The sequence below is a fragment of the Cricetulus griseus genome (assembly GCF_003668045.3).
Source record: "Cricetulus griseus strain 17A/GY chromosome 1 unlocalized genomic scaffold, alternate assembly CriGri-PICRH-1.0 chr1_0, whole genome shotgun sequence".
Taxonomy (NCBI): Eukaryota; Metazoa; Chordata; class Mammalia; order Rodentia; family Cricetidae; genus Cricetulus; species Cricetulus griseus.
The window spans coordinates 134,263,827-134,284,560 of NW_023276806.1; the positions used below are offsets into that span (position 1 = coordinate 134,263,827).

The 20,734-nt window shown below is 44.7% G+C and overlaps 1 protein-coding gene across 1 annotated transcript in view; it reads right to left on the bottom strand.

Annotated features, from left to right (window-relative positions):
* Ppm1h (protein phosphatase, Mg2+/Mn2+ dependent 1H) overlaps positions 1-20,734 on the bottom strand; it is a 238,443-nt gene that overhangs the window by 72,971 nt on the left and 144,738 nt on the right. The window contains exon 5 of the mRNA XM_027392288.2: positions 6,665-6,749. Within this exon, the coding sequence (XP_027248089.1) occupies positions 6,665-6,749 (85 nt within the window). The remainder of the gene's footprint in view (positions 1-6,664; positions 6,750-20,734) is intronic.

Genomic DNA, 20,734 nt, shown 5'->3' on the forward strand with positions numbered 1-20,734 from the left:
ACCCACATATAAAAGTGAGATGCTTAACACCAGCATCTATGATCCCAGTGTTCCCACAGGGAGACGATGGAGACGAGAATTCCTGGAAGCTCAAGGGTTTACTATCCTGACATCCAGTGGAAAAACAACAGATCCCAGGTCTCAAACAAGGGGGATGATGAGGACTGTACCCCAACACTGTCATGTCAGCTGTGGCACACGTGTGACAGCATTCAGATTCTCAAAGTGACAAGAACCAAGTTTGTATATGTAAGTCATTACTGGACTGAGACCTGCTTGGCATATGTGGATTTCAGGAAAGGGTCACAATTACACTTCTACATAGTCCCTGGAACCTTCGGGAGATAGAAAAAAACGGCCTGTCATTGTTTAGTTAGGAAATCCAAAACTTACATGCAATCTTATGAAACAAAGCTAAAGTGTCAAGGACAATGGAGTTAGAGTGGTGTGGAAGTGTTTGACCTCCAAAGGTTGCGACCCACAGATTGAGAACCACTGTGTTAGAGCCCCCAGTCTTAAACATAGGCTCAGCCTTAAGAACTATTTTTGTGAGGATAACAGGAAGCTCTGAGGCACAACACTCTTCACTGGAAGCCTTCCTGAGCCCAGCACCAGAGAGATGGCAGACAAATGGGACCAGGCTGGATTGGGGCTGGGGTGGGTTAAAGATATTACAGTCACCTAGATAATGCTACACTTGCGTGTATCAAATATGTATACTAAGCCCACTTTCATCTTGTTTGCACACTGTCCTGATTAAAACCTGCTGCAGACATGGGTTACTCTGCAAGGACAGAGTGTATTACTGGAAGGTTTGAAGATACCAGCAACTTAATGTAATCAAACCAGAGTTTATAAAGACATCTAGGCAGAATGGGGGCGGGCATGCTCTCTCATACCTCAGGACTCCTGGGGTCCCCTGAGGGGGATTCATTTCTAGCTGCCAAGGTGGGGGTGATTTCCTGGAGGCCGCAGACACAGAGCACTCTATTCTGCTGAGAAATATCCAGTAGCTAGATTCCCTTCTCACCTAGCTATGCTTTGACTCTCTCAGACAGAATACAGTTAGCTTCATGTACTTCCTTAAGAAGTTATTTCCATCCATTAAAAACCACCCTACAAACAAACAGAATCCTCCTCCAAACCAGCTACGGAAGAACAAGGCTTATTCATGCCTGTAGGCTCATCAGGTCTCCCTGCTGCTGATCCCTCCATCATACATATACCTGACACTTTTTGTGTGAGCACACCAAACCCATAAGCCTGCTCTATTAGTCACCTCCGTCTGAGAACCTCTGAAACAAAAGTTCATGTTACCCAAGAGGCCCCGAGGTCAGGATGCAAGACCAAACAAAATGCACACGCCTGGCTCATTCATCATTTTACAATCTGCCTTCCAGCTCCATAATCCCTAAGCATCCGGACTGTACATACCAAGAACATTCCTCTCCACTGCAGATCACAAAGGGCTCTGACCACTCTCCCCACTGCTCAAAGCTCATTATCCATTGCTCCAAGCCAGAGAGCCTTGGGACTGCAGACAGCTACCCAAAGCAAGTAGCTGAGGGGCCTAGATGTTCTGATAATTCTATCATAAATATTTCTTCACACAATATGAACATAAAATTTGATTTGTCCTAAGAATAAGGAAGATGCCTGAACTTCCATTACTGGGTGAGAAGATCACGCGAGGGAAAAGGACATTCCAACTATCATTGCACCAACCATTCATAATTAGGGGAATGGATGTTCAAAATTAGATTAGGGGAATGGATATTCAAAAAATCAGCAAGAACATATGCAATTCAGACCATAAGATGGTTCACGCACAGATGGTCCCTGGCTGACAATTTAATGACTCCATGATAGCAGAAAGCATATCTACACAACAGCTCCACTTTTACTTTCAGCAGACCATGCAATAAAATTAATGAGATAGCCAACCCCTTATTTTGTGTTGATGACTTGTATGTATGTATGTATGTATGTATGTATGTATGTATGTATGTGTGTATTTTGGAGGCAGGGTCTGCCTATGTAGTCCAGAGTGGCCTTGATCTGACAATGCTTCTCCTACCTCTGCCTCCTGAGTGCTGGGATTACAGAAGTGTGCCACCTCACTCAGCTTGTTGGATAATTTCCCCATATGGTAAAGCCAATGTACATGTTCTGGGTTTGTTGAAGTTGGGCACCACTTAGCTACTGTTTGGAAAATTACATATGTTGGCTGCATTTCGACTTAAGTATTATTCAACTGTGATGAGTTTATAAGTGGGCAAAGCCGTGTCATTAAGCTGAAGAACAACTACATTTTATATTGCCACGGGGTTACTTTTCATTTCCACTTCTGAACAAGTTATGAGCAAGGACTGAGGTTGCATGGGCCATAACTGGGCCAGGCTAAAGACGGTCTACTCCAGTCTGGTGATTTTCCTCTCATACTTGATACTATTTTCAAAACTTTACGATATCAGCCTCCTAAGTCTAACAAATATTTTCTCATAAAGATTTCACAGGTTACGCTGTGAATATTTTAACCTCAAATGCTTCACTACAAACAGTTATGCCGTATGATTATTATGGCCAGAGCAGGTCATTTCAGAGCACATATTACTAAACTTGAATGGATCTCTAAGAGGCTGGACAACTAGGGATGGCTTAGATGCTGATTGTGTCCACCCCTCAAGTCTATCTACTGGGGGATTAAGAGAATGGTGTCCCCTCCTTTCAGAAATTGAGCATTAGGCCCCATTTTCTGGACTAATAGCATCTGCACTGATTGGTCAAGACAGACTCCAAAACATCCCTTCATCTTAGCAACATCAGAAGTGGGTACTAAGAAAAGCAGGGCAAAATGGAACTCAGGCCGAAGGATTTTGCTTTAGAGTGAATTTTTATGCACCTTCCGATTTCATACGTTGGAACCAAATCCCTTTGTGATGACATCTGAGAGGTAAGGCTGTGTGTGTGGGCGTGATTATAGCTTAAGGATGGGGCAAAGAGGCTTCCAAGAACAACTTTGTCATATGAGGTTAGAAAAAAAAAAAAAAAAGCCTGTCTGTGAAGCAGGATGTGAGCCTTCACTAAACACTGAGACTTGCAAGGCTTTTATCCCAGATTCCACAGCCTCTGGCTTGTGAGAAATGTGTTTCTGTTGTTTCTAAGCCAGCTACTTGATGGCATTTTGTTTTAACAACCCAGATAGACCAAGACATGTCTGAAGGAGCAAGAGTGGAATTCCTCAAACAGGACCTAAATGAGGACTGGATGACACAAAGGAACCCTGTGCAAATTATTTTGCTTAATCCTCTGAGGTTTTCTATTCCCATAATTGATGATTAGCAATCAATGACATGACGGGTGGAAACTGTCCAGAGCCACATTCATCTTATCCCTACTGTCCCGGGATAACTCCAGCCATTCCTCTCCTTCCTTAAAGTTGAGCTGCATGCTCAACTTTTCTTGGTAAAGAAACTACATTATTTAAAAATTAAAAAGAAATTAGCTTTTTATTATCCATTGCCTCCAGTAGGAAGTGGATTTCAGTGGGGGATGTGGAGGGGCAGAGCTGCTAAGAGTGGAGGCAGAGGACACAAATGCCTCAAATGCCTCATACCCTACTGTCGGAGGCACAGGAGGGCAGGAGGGAAAAAAAGAAAGAAAGAAAGAAAAAAAAAAAAAAAAAAAAGCACTGTTTACTGCTGACTCAGCATTCTTTGGGTCACACCCATTCAACATCTGCTCTGTGCCAGCCACTAGGTTGAGCTCAGCAATGAGGTGACTAAGGTAAGTGCAGTGACTTCCAGAACTCAATCTAGAGAGGAAGCTAGAGATCTGAAAAAAATAAAACAACAATACCATGAAAGTCATACTGCAAGCCTCTGCATACTGCTGTACCAGCACTGGGGGTTGACAACCTGGGAGGATTAGAAGACACTTCCCAGAAGTGTCTCTTGTGCTGGCATGTCAAGGGATGAGGGGGAATTCTTTTGGTAGAGACAGGAAGAGCTGTCTAAACAGAGTAAATTTCCAAAGGGGTGTAGGTCAGAGAGATGGCGGTGTGAGCTGACAGAGAGGGTAGTGATCTGGTGGAGTGGGGGTGGAGAGATGGGAGGGATGGGCGGTAGTAGCCACAGGGAGCTGGTGTCACAGAGTCAGGCAGGGATCTGAATTGGCCAACAAGTCTGGCTGCATTCTCTCCATGGAAGGCAGCTCAAAGCTTTAGGTAGAAGTGACAAGGTCTATGCTAAGATCACTTTTATGGCTTTGGGTGACACAGAAAGCCACACAGGTGGCAGAGAGGTCAGCTGTTTAAAAAAACTTGCCTGGGAATGACCTTTGTATTGTAAAGGCCTTTGGTGACCCTCCTGTCTAGTGATACATTTCATGAGTCTAGAAAGCTTAGGAGACCTCCACCACAAAGCTATCCAGTTAGGAAACAGCAGAGCAGGGACTGGAGTCAAGCATCTACTTTTTCCCAGAGAACCAGAAGAAAAAAGTCGAGCTCCACTACTGGAAGCTTCAAGAACATTCTACTACAAACCCCTGAAAGAGACATTAGAAATCAGGGTTACACCTCCTGTCCCGGTTCTTGGAAAGAGGCTGTGATGGTTACTCTGTCAACTTGATGGGATTCAGAGTCACATGGAGACAAACCAATGGATGCATCTGGGAGGGACTTTGTAGATTAGGTTGGCTGAGATAGGAAGATCTTCTTTTATTGATGGACAAAATAAAATGGAGAAAGTGACCAGAGCACCAGCAATCACCCCTCTCTGCTCCCTGACTGTGGATATCATGTGATCAACCACTACAAGCTCCCGTTCCTTTGACTTCCTCACCATGATGACTTCCACACCAGAACTGATAGTTAAGTTAAAGCCCTTGCTCCATCCAGTTGCTTTTGTTGGGATGTTTTGCCATAACAACAATATAAATCAATTAATTAAAATGGAGGTGAAGGTATTAGGGAGAGAGGGGATACTGTAAGCCTTTGGCTGCACTGGGCTGCCTCCACAGCCCCTTAAAACAACCAACCAAGCAAAACACAAATTGGGTAGAAGGTAAAGTACTTATTTTATGCTAGTCTGGGATTCCTGCTCTCACATTTGCCTTGTAACTTGTAACAGTGTAACTAGTAATTTGTAACTAGTAACAGTGACGTTGTAGAGTTGGAGCCTACAACACTCCGCGGGGAGTACAGAGCTACTTTGTAAGTCAACCACAGGAATCAAATCTCACCAGGGATGGCACAGCAGTAGAGGTGCTTGGGGCCAAGCTAGGTATCCTGAGTTCACTCTCTTGGAAACCACACAGTAGGAGGATAAAAGTGACTCTCACAAGTTACACACACACACACACACACACACACAGTAAAAAAAAAAAAATGAAGTGCTTGATAACCCCCTCTCCCCAACTATCTATATTGCTGAGGCACATAGGAAAGAACTTTATGAGCAGCATGGATCAGCCTGTTCAGAGAGTTGAAGGCACTACTGGAATTTTACTATCTTGAAGGAAATCCTGGCAGGAAAACATTTCTCTCCACAGACCCCAAAGTATCTTGGGACTTGGGGTGGCCCCCAAGTTACTTTTTTAATGATAAAGCTAGTGGGAACCTTAGCAGATTGAATGGCAGGCCAGGGTGACCTAGGCGGGAAACAAACATGCCAGGCAGACAGAGCTTCATGAGAAGTTTTAATAGAGAGGGAAAGAGGGTGGAAAGGAAAGAGAAAAGAGGTAAAGAGACATAGAGACAGAGAGGACAGAAGAGAAGAGGGAGACAGAAAAAGTCCTGTCTGCCCCAGGAGAACAGCAGGAAAGAGAGAGGGAAAGAGAGCATAAGTGGGCAGGGGTCTGTCTTTTAAAGGCATCCTTTGTACCTGAGTGCAGACTACGAAACCATGGAAACCTCTGCTGACCAGGGTACTGCCTGAGTGCATTCTGCCAGGCGACAAGGGCAGGCTAGCATAAATGCCTGAATCCTTACAACTTTGATCTGGGACTTACTTCTATGCCCAGTATCTTGTTTCTGGAATTTGAGGGCAAGGAAGAGAATTTCATTCTGCTTTTCATATAACTTTGATTTTTAAGGATAGCATGGGTCTCCTGAGCCCTCCCACTATTTCAACCCAGGAGGATGGTGTACAGGGAGAATTCATTTTCAATGTAGAAACAGGTTTTTTTGACACCTGCATGGTCCCCAAGGGTCCCGAGCCTTCCTGTTTGAGTGTGAAGTTGTGGCATGTCATCTGGGATCTCAGCTGCTATGGGGAGAGGCTTCCTCTGGTAATGTGACTGACGGTGAGACCTGCAGGAGCTCGGCTGAGCTGCAGGCCAAGGAAGGAGTATGTGCACTTTTCAGAATGGCTCTTGTGTTATGTCCACTGACCCACTGTTAGAAGTGCAGTATACTGAGTGCAGTGGGATGCAGATGGGAGAAAACTTAGCTGCAACAATAAATTCCTGGAGGTTGAGTGTGCCGTCACACGCAGAGTCAGGATGTGTGATCCAGAAGGTGTGTGTGTGTGTGGGGGGGGTTAATACCATATGTCGTTTGCCTGTGGAGGGGCTCCTCTCATGTCACAGCAACGTGTTCCTCCCAAACAGCCCTGACACCAATCCTGATACCACTACCCTCCTGCCAGACCCACATGACTCTTACCAGGTACTGAAGTCGCTGGCGCTCCGTCTCAGGGGTGAATTCCGAAGACATGGGGATGATTTCTCCATTTCTGATGATTATGGCCCTGGAATGGGAAAAACACATCAATAGATGACAAACTCATAAAGCCTCTGTGATAATCAGGGACAGACTGTGCAAGATGTCCTCTCCTCCCTCCTACCTGCCCAGCGGGTGGATGCCTTGCCATGTTGGGGGCATCTCTGTTCCAAGGTACTAAGTTCTATAGCTAGTGAAGAATGACGTTTCTTTCTTTTGCTGCTGCCTGGACCCACTGCCTTAATGCCCTGGCAACAAATATCCAACTCTACATACAGTAAATGTTCAAGGATTAAATGAATGAATGAATAGGCAAATGAATGTCACAACGGTTTTCACTCTGGCCCGGTTTGTCCAGTTGAAGCTTGTGTGAGCACAGTAATGTTCTTTGCATAGCTCAACATGGCTGCCACCAGCCCCACATGCATACCGAGCATTTGATCTGTGGCTAACCTGCAGCCTGGGAATCACATTTATAATGCCTTTTAACCTAAACAAGTCTGATGTGGCTGGCATCTAACGTACTGGGCAGTGCAAAGCTAGACTCTTGGGAACTCCAGGGATCACTGGCCTCCTTGGGAGCATGCAGGAAATGCAGAGTCCAGGTTCTACTCTAGGCTTCTTACCAGAACTGTCATTGGAATTAATTCCCAAGCTGTTCACAAGCATGTTAAGAGCTAGACACTTCTAGCCTAGACTAGAGTTTCTAGATTTATACCCCGGGGTCTAGAAAATGCCACTCTTACCACCTCAAGGCTCATAAAAGTCATACATTCCAGAAAGTCTGCCCTAGCACATCGCCGTCATTGAGTCACATCCCCTCCCTTTTCTGGCATTTCCATTGTCTCCCACCATCTGGCTCCTGCCGCTATTTCTAGCTTTCACCTCACTCTGTTCCTCTTCTACCGCCCCATGGCCCACCTACTTCTCTCTAAGACAACTAAGAATACTTCCCACTGTCCCTCTGGGCTACATTCAGTGCCCTTTTCTGTGACCCCCCACAAGGTTCCATGCCTAGCCATACCACAGCCCTTACCAGCAACTGTTGGTATCAGCGATGTTTCTAGCTACACTAAGGATATTTTCCTGGCAGAGCTTGGTCACTTTCTCTGAGTCCTATTGCCCAGTGCATGGCATGTGACAGATGATAGGTACAATTGTCTGGCAAGGGATAAGTGACTATGTAACCAGATGGTGATGTGGATTTGGGTGGATGTACTCAGACATAAAGTTCTAACCAATGTTTTGCTTTGGAAGAGCACTGTAATTGTGTATAGGCTAGCAGTAATGTGACCCAGCAGGTAGAGATGCTTGCTTCCAACCTTGATAATCCAAACTTGAATCCCGGGGCTGACCCTAGAAAGTTGTCTTTTGACCTTTTCCTCTGTGCTATGGCATGTATAGGTATGTGCACGCACACGTGAGTGCACGCACGCGTGAGCGCACGCGCGCGCCCCCCCCCCACACACACACTAAAAATCAAAGTGTATAAAATCTGTACATCTTCTCAATGGTCTTACAAGAAGATGACAGGCCCACAAGGAGTCATCACTGAGAAAAGACTTGAAGGACAGGCATGTAGGAGAGACTGTGGCCAGCCTACCCCAGCCTCAATCACCTTGGCCCAGGTGCCCAGGCCAGCCCGTATGAGCATGCACTACAGGCACTTCCACCCTGAACCAAGCCTGCCTCAATGCACAGGGACCACTGATGAAGAGACACCTGACCCAGAGACACCAATGAGGAAAGGAATGTGATAGAGTCAGCCGCCTGAGCCAATAGGACCTTAGGAGGGGGGATAAAGGCAGGCCTAACTTCCTTAGTAAATGAGTCTGCAGTATGCTCTGCTCTTCACTGACTCCCGGTACCTGAGTCATTGGTGCTGCATCTTCTCACCCCCTCCCCCAAGGGGTATCTGAGCAAGGTCACCAGCAACAAAGGGGGAGTGAGGTAGGGCTATCTTCTCATGGGTCAGAAAGTTGCAATGGCAGAAACTGTTCTTTATGTGTACATTTGCAAATTTCAAACTCCACACGAGTATCGGCATTCATCCCAATGCAACTATGGTAAGCCTTGCCTATTACTTCCTTGAGTAGGCAATTACATCCAAATTCTACTATGTACTCAGGTGCCTGCACCTGTACACACACACACACACACACACACACACACACACACATACACACACACACACACACACACACGTCTTCACTTCTGTTTGAACTATCACATTCTTCCTTTATGAGACACCCACAGATTAAAGTGTTTGACTGCCAACCGTCCAGTTTCCCACATTGTGGTGCCCCCTCCTATGTAATGCGTGGTTTCCTTTTGATCTCATTCTCTTCCATCCCTCTGATTTTGGGATTAATATGCCAGAGTGCTGGTCTCCAGAGGTTTGGGACAACACAAGGGAAGGGGTCTCAAGGGGGACAGAGTGGATGTGAAGCTCTGCAAATTTCATCCTCAACCATCGACAAAGCAGAGGATGCCTGGATTAAAGCAACATTCTCACATCACAGGCCCTGAAATTTTGTATCTTCTTCATTATATTACAGGATGTGTTCCTTAAGGAAAAGGCAAAAAATCAAAATGGAACAAAAGCCGAGGCAGCAATGATGGCCAAAAGGACTGGGTCTCTTATGTTCCCTCTAGAGCCTCAGGCCTGGACCAGTGGCTATTGCTCTGGGCAGATTTTAGGTGATATTCCATTTACCTTTTCTACTTAGCAGAAATAAGTGAGAAATTTCTAGAGATCTCTATTCCCTCTCTAGAGGGAACGGTCCTTAAACATTTTCTCAGATGTGGAGGTCATCTTTGCATTGGCAGACACAGCTGAGGTCTGTTTTCACTGCAGAGTAGACGGGTTGTTGTTTATGGCACGATGAATGACCAGGCTTGATATTAAGTTCTTATGAGTCAACTGGATAGTTTTCTTAGATACCTTCCCCGGCCCCAAATACTAGCCACATGAAAGGATAAAGGTGTTTTACTCCACGGGGAATTAGAGAACAGGTTCTGGAAAATCCCACATCTTCCATCTTCTAAGGTAATTGTTCAGAATGAAAAACACGTATCTTTTACTACTCTTTCCAGTGAAAAACATCTAGCTAGTCCAAAGGGAACAAGAAAGGGATCTGGGACATTCATTTCAAACAGTTATCTGATTTTATGATTTCTCGTAGGGACATCACAGTCAGTGCTGTTCAATCTCCCGTCAGTGGGACTGTGATGTCTGTCCTAGAACCTCTCTCTCTCTCTCTCTCTCTCTCTCTCTCTCTCACACACACACACACACACACACACACACACACACACACACACACACACATGCACACATAGTCTGATTCCAAGCTAAAGCCTCATGTGTGACTCTTCAGGACAAGCCACAAGCAACTGTGGAGGCTTGGCCTTAGAAGGCTTTTGTTGCCCCAGTGTTGGTGCCCAAGTTGGTGCACAGTGTTCTCTGAGTACTGGTAAAGGGTCTGCTCTTCACTTTGAGCTTTTGGATTTGGAATACTTCTCTGTACCAATTCAGACCTTTGCCACTCCCAGTCCATTGGCTTCCATCTTTCACCCCTGCAGAAAGCCTTTAGTTCTGCACCCCTGGCCTCTGAGTATCCCTTCAGCTAGTGGTCAGCACTCTGTGTACCAGCCGGCAGACCCTTGGCTGGTGCCAGGCTGGACATCAGCCAGTGGAAGACTGTGAGGATGGCTAAGTTCTGTTCTTTCTTCTCACCTGAAGGACTTTATTTAATGAATAAAGTCTTGATAATGACAGTGGCCTCTGGCAGCTTGACAGCATATAATTCTGCTTGAGTGAGCAAGAGAAAGGTATGGATATGAGCCAGTTGGCTAACTGTCCTTTATATATTGGACTATAACAGGGAATGTGTTCCTTTGTAAATTTAGAGAGGAAGGTCTCTGCTCAGACTTGATGGCATGTTACCAAAGTCCATCTTCATATTTACTCAACTTTCAAAACTATCAGTCTCTGGGACCTGGGTGCTGCAAGCACCAGTCCACAGGTTATGTCCAGTTGTCCAACTACCCATCTCAAATTACTTGGCATTTAGGCACAAATGACTGTCTTTGTCAAGAGGCATCAATTGAGAAGCCTGAAGGCAAATTTTGTTATAAAAATATGAACTGGTCAAACCTGGGAATGTCTGTACTCTAGCAGTGTGTTTTAGGAGACCTCCTTAGAGTGGATTCAGAACTGGAAACTGTGCTAAAAAAATGTTCAAAAAGAAGTAGGCAATGGTTTCTAAGAGTTCAGTTCCCACAGAGCAAGAGATGTTAGACAGAGGACAGGGATCAGCTTGGACCTGAAGTTACAATACAAACCAAATTGCTTTGGTTTGTCATACCTGGCTTCCTCCTCTCTGACCACGGGGGATGCTGGACAGCAAAGATGAATGATGCAGGGCTGAGGTCTGAAGGAATCCTGGTGGGATGGAATTTCACTGCCACTGCGAGTCATGAAGCAATCCTCCAGCCATCCCTCCAGAACCCACCCAAGTGTGCACTTAAATGTGTGTCAATATAGCTGTGCTGGAGGAAGGTTCTACCTATGCAGTCCTCCTATCCTCACCTGTTTTCATGGTGGTGGTGGTGGTGGAGGCACTGGGGACTAGACCCAGGGCCTCACAGATGTTAGGCAAAAACTTTTACCTTCGAGCCACACTCCAGCCCATTTTAATTTGATTTAATTTTTATGTGTTTTGAGATAGGGTCCTGCTAAGCTGCCCAGGATGGCCTTGAACTTCCTCTATAACCCAAGCTGTCTTTGAACTTGCAATCCTTCTGCCTCAGCCTCCTGAGTAGCTGAGTTCACAGGTTCGTACCACAAGGCCTGGCAGGACTGTACATTCTGGCAGTTCACACAGGAAGTTCTAATGCATTTAGATACCAGAGCACCAAATGATAGGTTAGAGATGAAGGCTAACAGTCAGGTCCCTTCCAGCTCAATGAACTCAGGGTTTGGGGGAGAACTCAGGTACCAGTGAGTGACTGGAGGTAACAAGGGTGAGGCTGTATGCTGGAATGGGAACAACCTTGGCCTTGGAGAGTAGAATTTCTTCATCTTGTTGACTTAAATGTCTAATTGGGAGCCCACATGTCCTTCTCTTGAAAGGAAAGGGTGGGGTGTGGGGACTCTGATGTGTGCTTATCAGTCGCAAACTGCAGCTCTCTGGGAAGGAAGCTTGACACTAGTGGGGAAGGGAGATGCCTGAGTGCTTTATTCGCCCCTTCTCAGGAGGTGGTAATCACCATACTTTAGAGTCTAATAAATAAAAGCAAATTCAGAAATCACCCGAGCGCCTCCCTTAAATCCAAAGGGACAAGGAATCCATTAGTGATCAGGGCCCAGATATATAATTTCACCGTCGTCACCAGTCCCCTCTGGAAGGCAGAACCACAAATGGCAAGGCCTCTCTGACTCTGTTAGGAGTATTCATGGGACGCCCTGATTTCATTACACACTTTTCAGCTAGAAGTGATTTGAAACGCAACATTAAACGGCACGTTTCCAAAACAGAGGGGAAAAGCCAGTACAAGGTGACAAAGAGAGACCGTTTGGAAAACCTTTTTTGACAGCAGATCAATTCCAAGGGAAGGGGGGGTGGGGGGGCATCCACTCTGTCCCAAAGCACCAGACCTTGTGAAGTGTGGCAGAGTGGCGGGCCATCTCTTCAGAAGCTTCAGGGATTTGTTGCTGGGAGAAAAAGCAGGGCAGCTGACAGAACAAGTTGGGGTTGCCCCTGCCAGAGGACAGCCAGGCTGCACATGCCAATTAGAGGCTCCAAAAATAGCTGAAGGAAAAAAAAAAATCCCAGGAGCTGAGAACTGGTTTGGGTGTATTCCTAGCTATCCGTTTCCAGAATGGCTACTCGAGAAGTGGGCAATTATGATGACTGATGTACCCAAAACCCGAAAACACAAGCTCCTCAGCAAACATGCTCCTAAGAAATGGACAGGGGGAACATTTTGCAGCAGCAAAAATAAGTGGTCAGTCATAGTGGAATAACTTAGCCCATGTTCTTTGCTTCCCCCCCCACACACAAACCACCCAGTCTGTGTCTGTACCACCCAGAATAATTTCTCAATGTCACCATTCAGCTCCTTTGTGAAAACATTTTGCTATGGCAGCAACATGCACTAGCACAAAATTTTCCAGACCGGGCAAAAAGCCTCATGGCCTTAAAGTTTTCATGGTGGTTAATATTAGAAAAAGTCAAAGGTTCCCTCTGTGTGTTAACTTTGGAGTAGTTTGCTGTGTTTGAATCCATGGAATCTACCTGGCAAAATACATACTTCAGTAGATTTTTGTGTATTCACAAGACTGAATGACTACCACCATTTTATAATTTCTAGGACATTTTATCCCAACCCCAAGATATCACTCTTTGCAGGAATTAGAAATCACTCTTCATTTCCCCCCCTCTCTCTGCCAACCACTAATCTACTTTCTGTCTCTATGGATTGATGTATTTGGGACATATGATATAAATGGACTTGTATAAATTGTGGTGTTTTTTAAAAATTTATATTTTAAGTATGAGTGCTCTGTATGGACACCTGCAGGCCAGAAGAGGGCACCAGATTTCATTACAGATGGCTGTGAGCCACCATGTGGGTGCTGGGAATTGAACTCAGGACTTCTGGAAGAGCAGCCAGTGCTCTTAATCACTGAGCCATCTCTCCAGCTCAAATATGTGGTTTTTATTAACAGTTTCATTCACCAAGTGTATGTTTCAAGGGGCATCCGTATTATAGATGCATCCCAGTTTTATTCCTTTTCACTCCTGAATGAACAGCCATCACAAGACTGTGCCATATTTTGCTTAACCACTTAGTTGATAGACATTTGGGTTCTTCCTCTGTTCCCTGGTGGGGCTATGAACATGTGTATTGGAGTTTTGAAGAATCACCAATCAGTTTTCCCAAAGTGGCTTGGCCATTTTACATTCCCAACTGGTGGGTTTTCTCATATAAGATTACAGAGTTAATATTAAATTTGCTTTTTAAAATCAAGGTGGGTTCTCACTTGGCACTGTTTTAAAGCCACTGGAAAAGTCATGCCCATATGCTTAGATTTCAGTGTATACACTGAACACTTAACGATTTATTTACCATTTGTGTCAAAGGATACCAACTCCTTTTCCCAAGTGCAGGGTCAATGCCTAGAATTCACAGCCCTGCTCAGTTTCCTGGCATGAATGTGCCCAACCACTTTCCTAGTTTCAAAGTAAGTATATATTTTTTCTCCTCATAATCAGTAGTTTTAGATCTCTCTCTCTCTCTCTCTCTCTCTCTCTCTCTCTCTCTCTCTCTCTCTCTCTCCCTCTCCCTTTCCCTCTCTCTGTCCCTCTCCCTCTCCCTCTCCCTCCTTTTCTTCCTCTCTCTTCATCTTGCCCTCTCAACCTATGGTTACAAATAGCTGACTGTGAATGTCTAAGGCAGGTATGACATGCAGAGTCTAAAGCAGTATCTTCAGTGACACCTGCCTCAGTCACTTGATTGTCAGATTTGTGGTTCATCTCTGGCCTCTTTACTTTTAGAAGGATGTGTGATGGAAGCAACTGGGCAGAGCCCCAAGAAGAGAAATAAAAACAGATCAAGGGAGTGGAAAATAGATGTTCCCAGGGCTGTTGAAGCAATCGTGTAATTTTTGCCTGAGGTAAGTAAAGAAGTGGTGATTGGCTGCATCCTCAGTCACACGTTTGAAATGGTTTTGTTTGCAGAGAACTGTGGGTGACCAGTTAGTTTCTTCACGCTCAGAGGGACACAAACAAGAGGAAATGTTATTTAATTTGCTACAATAGGATGGGAGGAAATGGGAGAAGAGTTTCTTGGTCTTCACATTCTGAGTCCGACAGAAGCCATGGCTGTCATCCCTGTAACTCTTTCGAAGGACAAGAAGGAACTCTGTCTCTATTCATATCACGAGAATCTCAGGGTGCCTTTCATTGCTATTTCTGCATGGTATTATAAATCAGGAACTGTACTGGCTACCTGATGATAAAGCTACATTGGTAAATAATTAGGTCTAGTCTAAATATCTGCAGCTGACAACAGACACCAGAAGTCCCCACTGAAGACAAGCACATGCTCACCTAGCAGGGCTAGTGTCGCCCACAGCCAGGCCACACAGACCAGTTGCTGCCCCCAGCCACACCTTCAGGACCTCCCTCTGGTTATGCTTACTGATGGTCACCCCCGGCTTAGCAGAGCCCCAAGAGAAGCATCCCCTCATCCACTGACATGACCCATTCAGTTGGGGTTAGGAGCTGGCTAGGGTGGAGTTGAAAGCAATCAGGGACTAGAGTCTAAAGATGACTTCAAACTAGGAACTATATTGGGAAAGTAGGTTAGACACTCTGAGACTCAAGTTATCCGACCCCCCACCCCATGAAAAAGGACAGCACTTCTGTCTTTGAATTAAATGAGTAGATCTGTAAAAACAAAAGTAAATTTCCAGAATTGCTGAATAAATCATTGAAGGAAACTCATTTGTAAAAGTCAAACAGAACAATCAGTTGCTTAGAATTCTATTGATTTTTCGATAATGGTAACTGTCCAAAGCTGGAGTCTTATAGAACTATATAAAAGAAAGAACAGACCCCATTCAGTGGTCTTCCTGAGAACTTTAACGACAATAGAGTATGACGACCTCTCCTGTTGTTTCCATTCATGTGTTGAGACCCACTCAATGCATAATTCACCTAAGGTTCTTGAAGATACCTAATGAGAAATGAGACAAGAATGTGTCTGGAAAACAAAAATTCCTAAGAGATAACATATGTAACTTTCTTTCTCAGTGTGGGAGGTGAAGAAGAAAAAGCCTCAGGACATGCTAATCCTCAGCTGCAAGGTGATGCCATGCACCACGGGGGCAAGGAAGGCTGGCCAGGCTGGAGGGGAGCGGTGTATTCTGGGCATGTGTTACTTACTCAGACCATGGGGCTGAGGCCAGGTGGCAGGGTTAGTGAAGGCACAGTTGGAAAGGTGGAGCTGGTGCCCAGGAATGAGGTCAAGGCTAGAAAAAGATCTGGGAATATTCATGTCTATGTGGTGGATAAAACTATGGGCTTGACCAGGTTGGCATGGTGGCACACACCTTTAATGCCAGCAATTGGGAGGCAGATGAATCTCAGTGAATTTGAAGCCAGGTTGGTCTACATAGTGAGTTCCAGGACAGCCAGGGTTACACAGATGGGCTATCTCAAAGAAACAGACAAAACCAAAATATAGCAACAACAAATTATGGGCTTGAAACACATATTCCAGGAAATTCAGATAGGACAAAAGGAGACAAACACAGTCCAGAACCACTGTATGTGAGAATGAGGAAGGATGGAACAGCTGGCTCTATTGCTTGCCCACATTGTTTTCCATCTACTAGCCAATTCTTCTTTATAGACCAAGACAGCGTTTCTCTTTCTGAGCATTCCGCATACTAACAGGCATCATTATCGAAAGATCAGGTAGTCTCTGACGGTTACCACAAGACGCTGGGGAGGGATGGCTCCTAACAGCTCTTCACCCTCCTCCCATGTATGGGTCAGAGTCAGGGGTCCATACACTTGGCTGAGTCATGGCTAACACATTGGGTTTCACTATCTGGAACTTTATCTCTTATTCTCGAAGCCTCATGGGATGAAAAAATCAAGGTTGTTCCCCTTTGGGAAAAGACTCTACTGGGCTGCTCTCTGACTGAATTGTCTTTTCCAAGATGCAGAAGTAGAAAGAATGGGGGCTGAGACTGGGGATGTAGCTGCCCAGGAGAAGCCAGCCTGTCCTTCCTTTCTCCTCTTTTGCTTCCTTCTGACAGACTATTCTCTTAGGGTCTGTTAGGTCGGAGGGCTCAGGTATGAATGCACCTGCTTCCTGATACCACCAGTGCTGATGCAAAGCTTGGGGGTTTTCTTGTCCTGTCTCATTTCAGGTATGTGCCTGCTATTTCTGAGACAATTATCACAAGGATGAGGAGAAAAGAGGCAAATGGATGATTCTAGTCCTATACCGTGGATCTGATTTTAATTTAGACAAAAGATACCGACAGGTCCTAGTCTGCCACGCTCCTGCACTGGAGTTTAAAGATTCAATTTATCGCCCATCGAGTGAGCTTCTCTGCCATACCTGTCCATGTATTTCCCAGTTTTACCTCTTGGTTTTGGCAGGCACGACCCAGAAAACATTTGAAAATGAGAGTTTCCACGTCTCAGCTTCACAGCTCTTCATTCCTTTCTTGACCTTCCAGAAGCCAGGCTGAGTTTCCACTCATCTCTGCAGAATGTTGTTGCCCTGATACTTTCCTAGGGGGAAGGTTTCGTACACTAGAGCCTCTTTGAAATTTACGAGTGAAGAAATATGTTCTAGGCAATATATTTTCCACAGGTGCCATCACTCAGAACACTAGCATGGGGCTGTCTGAAGACCCCATTACTTCTAACGAGAAATTGGCCAAGGATACAGTAATACCAACGTAACGAAAATGTTCACAAGGTAAGGCCAAGAATAGATGTGTCCTTAGAGATACAGCAGGGACCACACACATGACCTTCTTTAGTCTTATCTGAAAAATTGAAGTGATTGAAGAAAAGACTAATTGGATGCTAGAGAGCAGAGGGGTATTGTTGATGGATGACAATGCAGGACGATTTTATTTTCTATTTTCTCAGTCAGGACGAGGGCAGGAGCAAATGGCTGGAAGTAAAACCAGAGGCCAAGGCAGATGAAAACATTACAGAGATAGACTATGCTGCAAGTAAAAGGATTAAATCCCCCGACTTTTACAGATGACTTCTCAGGGGCTCCAAAACCCCATCAAAAGGGGGCTGTCACCATGCTGGGAGGGATATAAGAGAAAGGGGAGAGATGTATTCAAAGGCGGTTAGCCAAGTTCACTTTTCAATACAGATGACAATGGAGTATGCAAGCTATGAAGGTCAGACTCGACACCCAACTGGGAAATCCGTCAGTGTAGATCACTAGACACAGGCTTATGCACTGTTATAAAATCGGCAGCCACTGTGGTGTGTGGATCTTGGAGACACAAAGTCCTGTCATTCCCAATCCTTCCCCCAGTGCTTTCCCTTTACCCCAAGTGAAGGCTACCTGCACAGGATCGACTTGAATTTTAGAAACCAACTAAATTGTTCAGGATTTTTGGTTGGCAATGAAGAACAGGAGGTAGGATAACTAAAAACAGATTAAAAGTGGTGAAAATGTTCATAAAACTAAAGCCTTTAGAGGCACAAGGCAATTATGATTCTTTCTGTGGCAAGGGTGTTCAGGAAGTAGAGGAGGCTTGAGATTGTCTTTTGGAGGCGGTGGCCATGGGTTCTTTTAGTTCTGTGAGGTGTCAGGTGTGACTTGAAAACCACAAGAACAGGGCTTGGGTCAGAGAACCCACAGTGAGGGACTCAAATAGTTTAAGTCTATCTGACAGAAATGAGGGGTCTTTCCTCAAGAGACTAGGTGGCTTGGGGAGGGCCATGTGAGAGCCTTTTTGATGTCAGCTAGAAGACTGAGTTCTCATGTTTTGTGGTAAGAGTATGATGTCATCTTTCTTAATTGTATTTTAGATTCCATATGCAGATAATATATGTATCACATAACAATAAGGTGGCTTTTTAAATAGAAGGTTTTATGAAATATACTTATGAACATATAAAGCGAAATCCTGAAAAGGGTAGACTCATCTATAAACAAGGGGTTCATACTAGGGAATATTGAGGCTTAAGTGACCTAGTGACACTTGATGTGGACAGGGAAAGTAAAGGGTTTTTACTGGGAAACTTAAGGAAAAAGGAAGGGAGAGAAAAAGAGTGGGCACCTGGATGTCCGTGGGTTAACTGGATCTCAGTGGGCTGGATCTCAGTGGTACCAGATCTATCTCAGTAGGTGCTAACCGGATCTCAGTGGGTTAACTAGATCTCAGTGGGTACTAACTGGATCTCAGTGGTCATTAACCACATCTATCTCAGTCAGCACTAACTGCCTGGTGCCAGGAAAGTCAGCAATAGTGAAAGGTTGACTTGAGCACTCGGCTGCATTGTAGCTCTGAGGTGGAGCGTTTGCCTAGCATGCACAATGATTTGTTTCCATCCCTCACATTGCAAAATGAAATAAAAGAAACCCACAAACCAAGCCCTTTCAAAGGCAAACTCCTGAGAAATAAGCCAACAAAAACCTGTGGGAGCTATTGCCTTTGTGAGCTGCAGTGATGAGAGGAAAGGGAAGGCGAACTTAACACTTCTAAACTAAAATCCCATTTAAACTAGAATCCAGATGACAGGGATGTCAGCAAAGATGCAACCAAAGCCAAGAAGAGTCTCCCCAAGAGTTTAGAGACAAAAAAGAAAGATTACTTCCAGAGTTCATACAAACACTTAACGCTATGATAGATCCAGATGGAAGTGAGGTGGGGGGTACCGCCAGATCACAGAATTTCCAAGAGTGAGGTCCTGTGGGAAAACATTGTAGAATGGAAACCAGTGGGCATTGTCTGGCTATGAGATGCCACAACTGGATGACCTCTTAATCCATACACCTCCTCAGGTCCTGATAAAGTTAGGTTGTACATCTGAATTATTTCTGCATGGACAGTACAAGACAGGACATTATCAACAAAACCAATTCTGACTTTTCATAAGATTAATATTAAAAAAAACTCCCTGCTTTTGCTAGGTTTATTTATGCCCCCTCAGTTTCCACGGGAGAGTGATCACACTATAGTTGAACACATTCATTTGAACACCAGAAAGGGTGGGGATTAGACTATGGACTAGTACATCCAAAAAGAAATCTGAAGTTCTAGACATCGAGTTACTTAAAATCCCCATGTTTCCCTCAAGCTGTATGATGGAAATAAACTCACACTGGTATGTTTCACAAGAACTAAGGGAGAGAATGAAAATCAATGAAGACGTAAATTCACTTAAAGAAAACACAGGCTAGCAAGTCAAGCCTGAACATGCCTTCCTAGATCTTGTCTGAAGCACTTCTCCAGGGGTCAAGGTTGAAGCTGCAAGGGTGGCCTCATGACTGTATCACTGGAGGCTCTTCCTTGATGGGGATGTCTTCTGTACATGTTTCTCTTATTGGTTGATGAATAAAACACTGTTGGCCAATAGGGCAGCAAGATAGGCAGGTCTAGGAGATGAGGAGAGTTCTGGAAAATGTTGTCAGAGTCTATTACCATGTAGTAGAGGAATGAGTAAGAGGTCCGGACCCTTCTCTGGTAAGGTAAGACCATTCAGAAATACTTAGATTAATAGAAAATGGGTTAACAATTAAGACAGAGCTAGCCAAAAAAAAAAAAAAAAAAAAAAAAGCTCTAGCATTGGCCAACAGCTATATAATTAATATAAGTCTCTGAGTGTTCATTTGGGGCTAATGCAGCTGTGGGATCCGGCTGGTGGGAAAAAGTGCTTGTAACACTTCCTCCCATGACACCACTCCAGAGCACACTCAAGAAAGGCACGATCCTCAAAATCCCTCAAGTCCCTCGTTTGTGCAGTCCACTGTCTATCCACTGTCTATGGGCTTATTAAAATCTACATTTTGACCAGTTAACATCAGCCAGTAAGGTCAAACACTCCATAGAAGAAGAGGCTCTTACAACATAATTATCCCATTCCGGCTGGGAGAGTCAAGCTCAATCGCAAACCCTTACAAAGGAGAAAAGCAGATGGAGGCTTCTATGTACAAATTTTTACAACCTCCATCCAGGAGATTCAAAAGTGGTCTCATAAGTAAGCATCAACAGGAACATCACACAGACAGACACCTGTTATATAGTAAAAGATGAGTCGCCCTTCAGAAGGCTTCACTGCAATGCTTAGTGCTTAACAATAACAGCAAACCAACCCCCCAAATCCTAATATCCTGATGCATCCTAATTATAATCATATCTGGCACTCGTGTGTAGCTCAGTGGTAGATTGCTTACCTATTACATGCACAGCCCTGGGTTCATTTCCCAACAACACCACAAATAAAA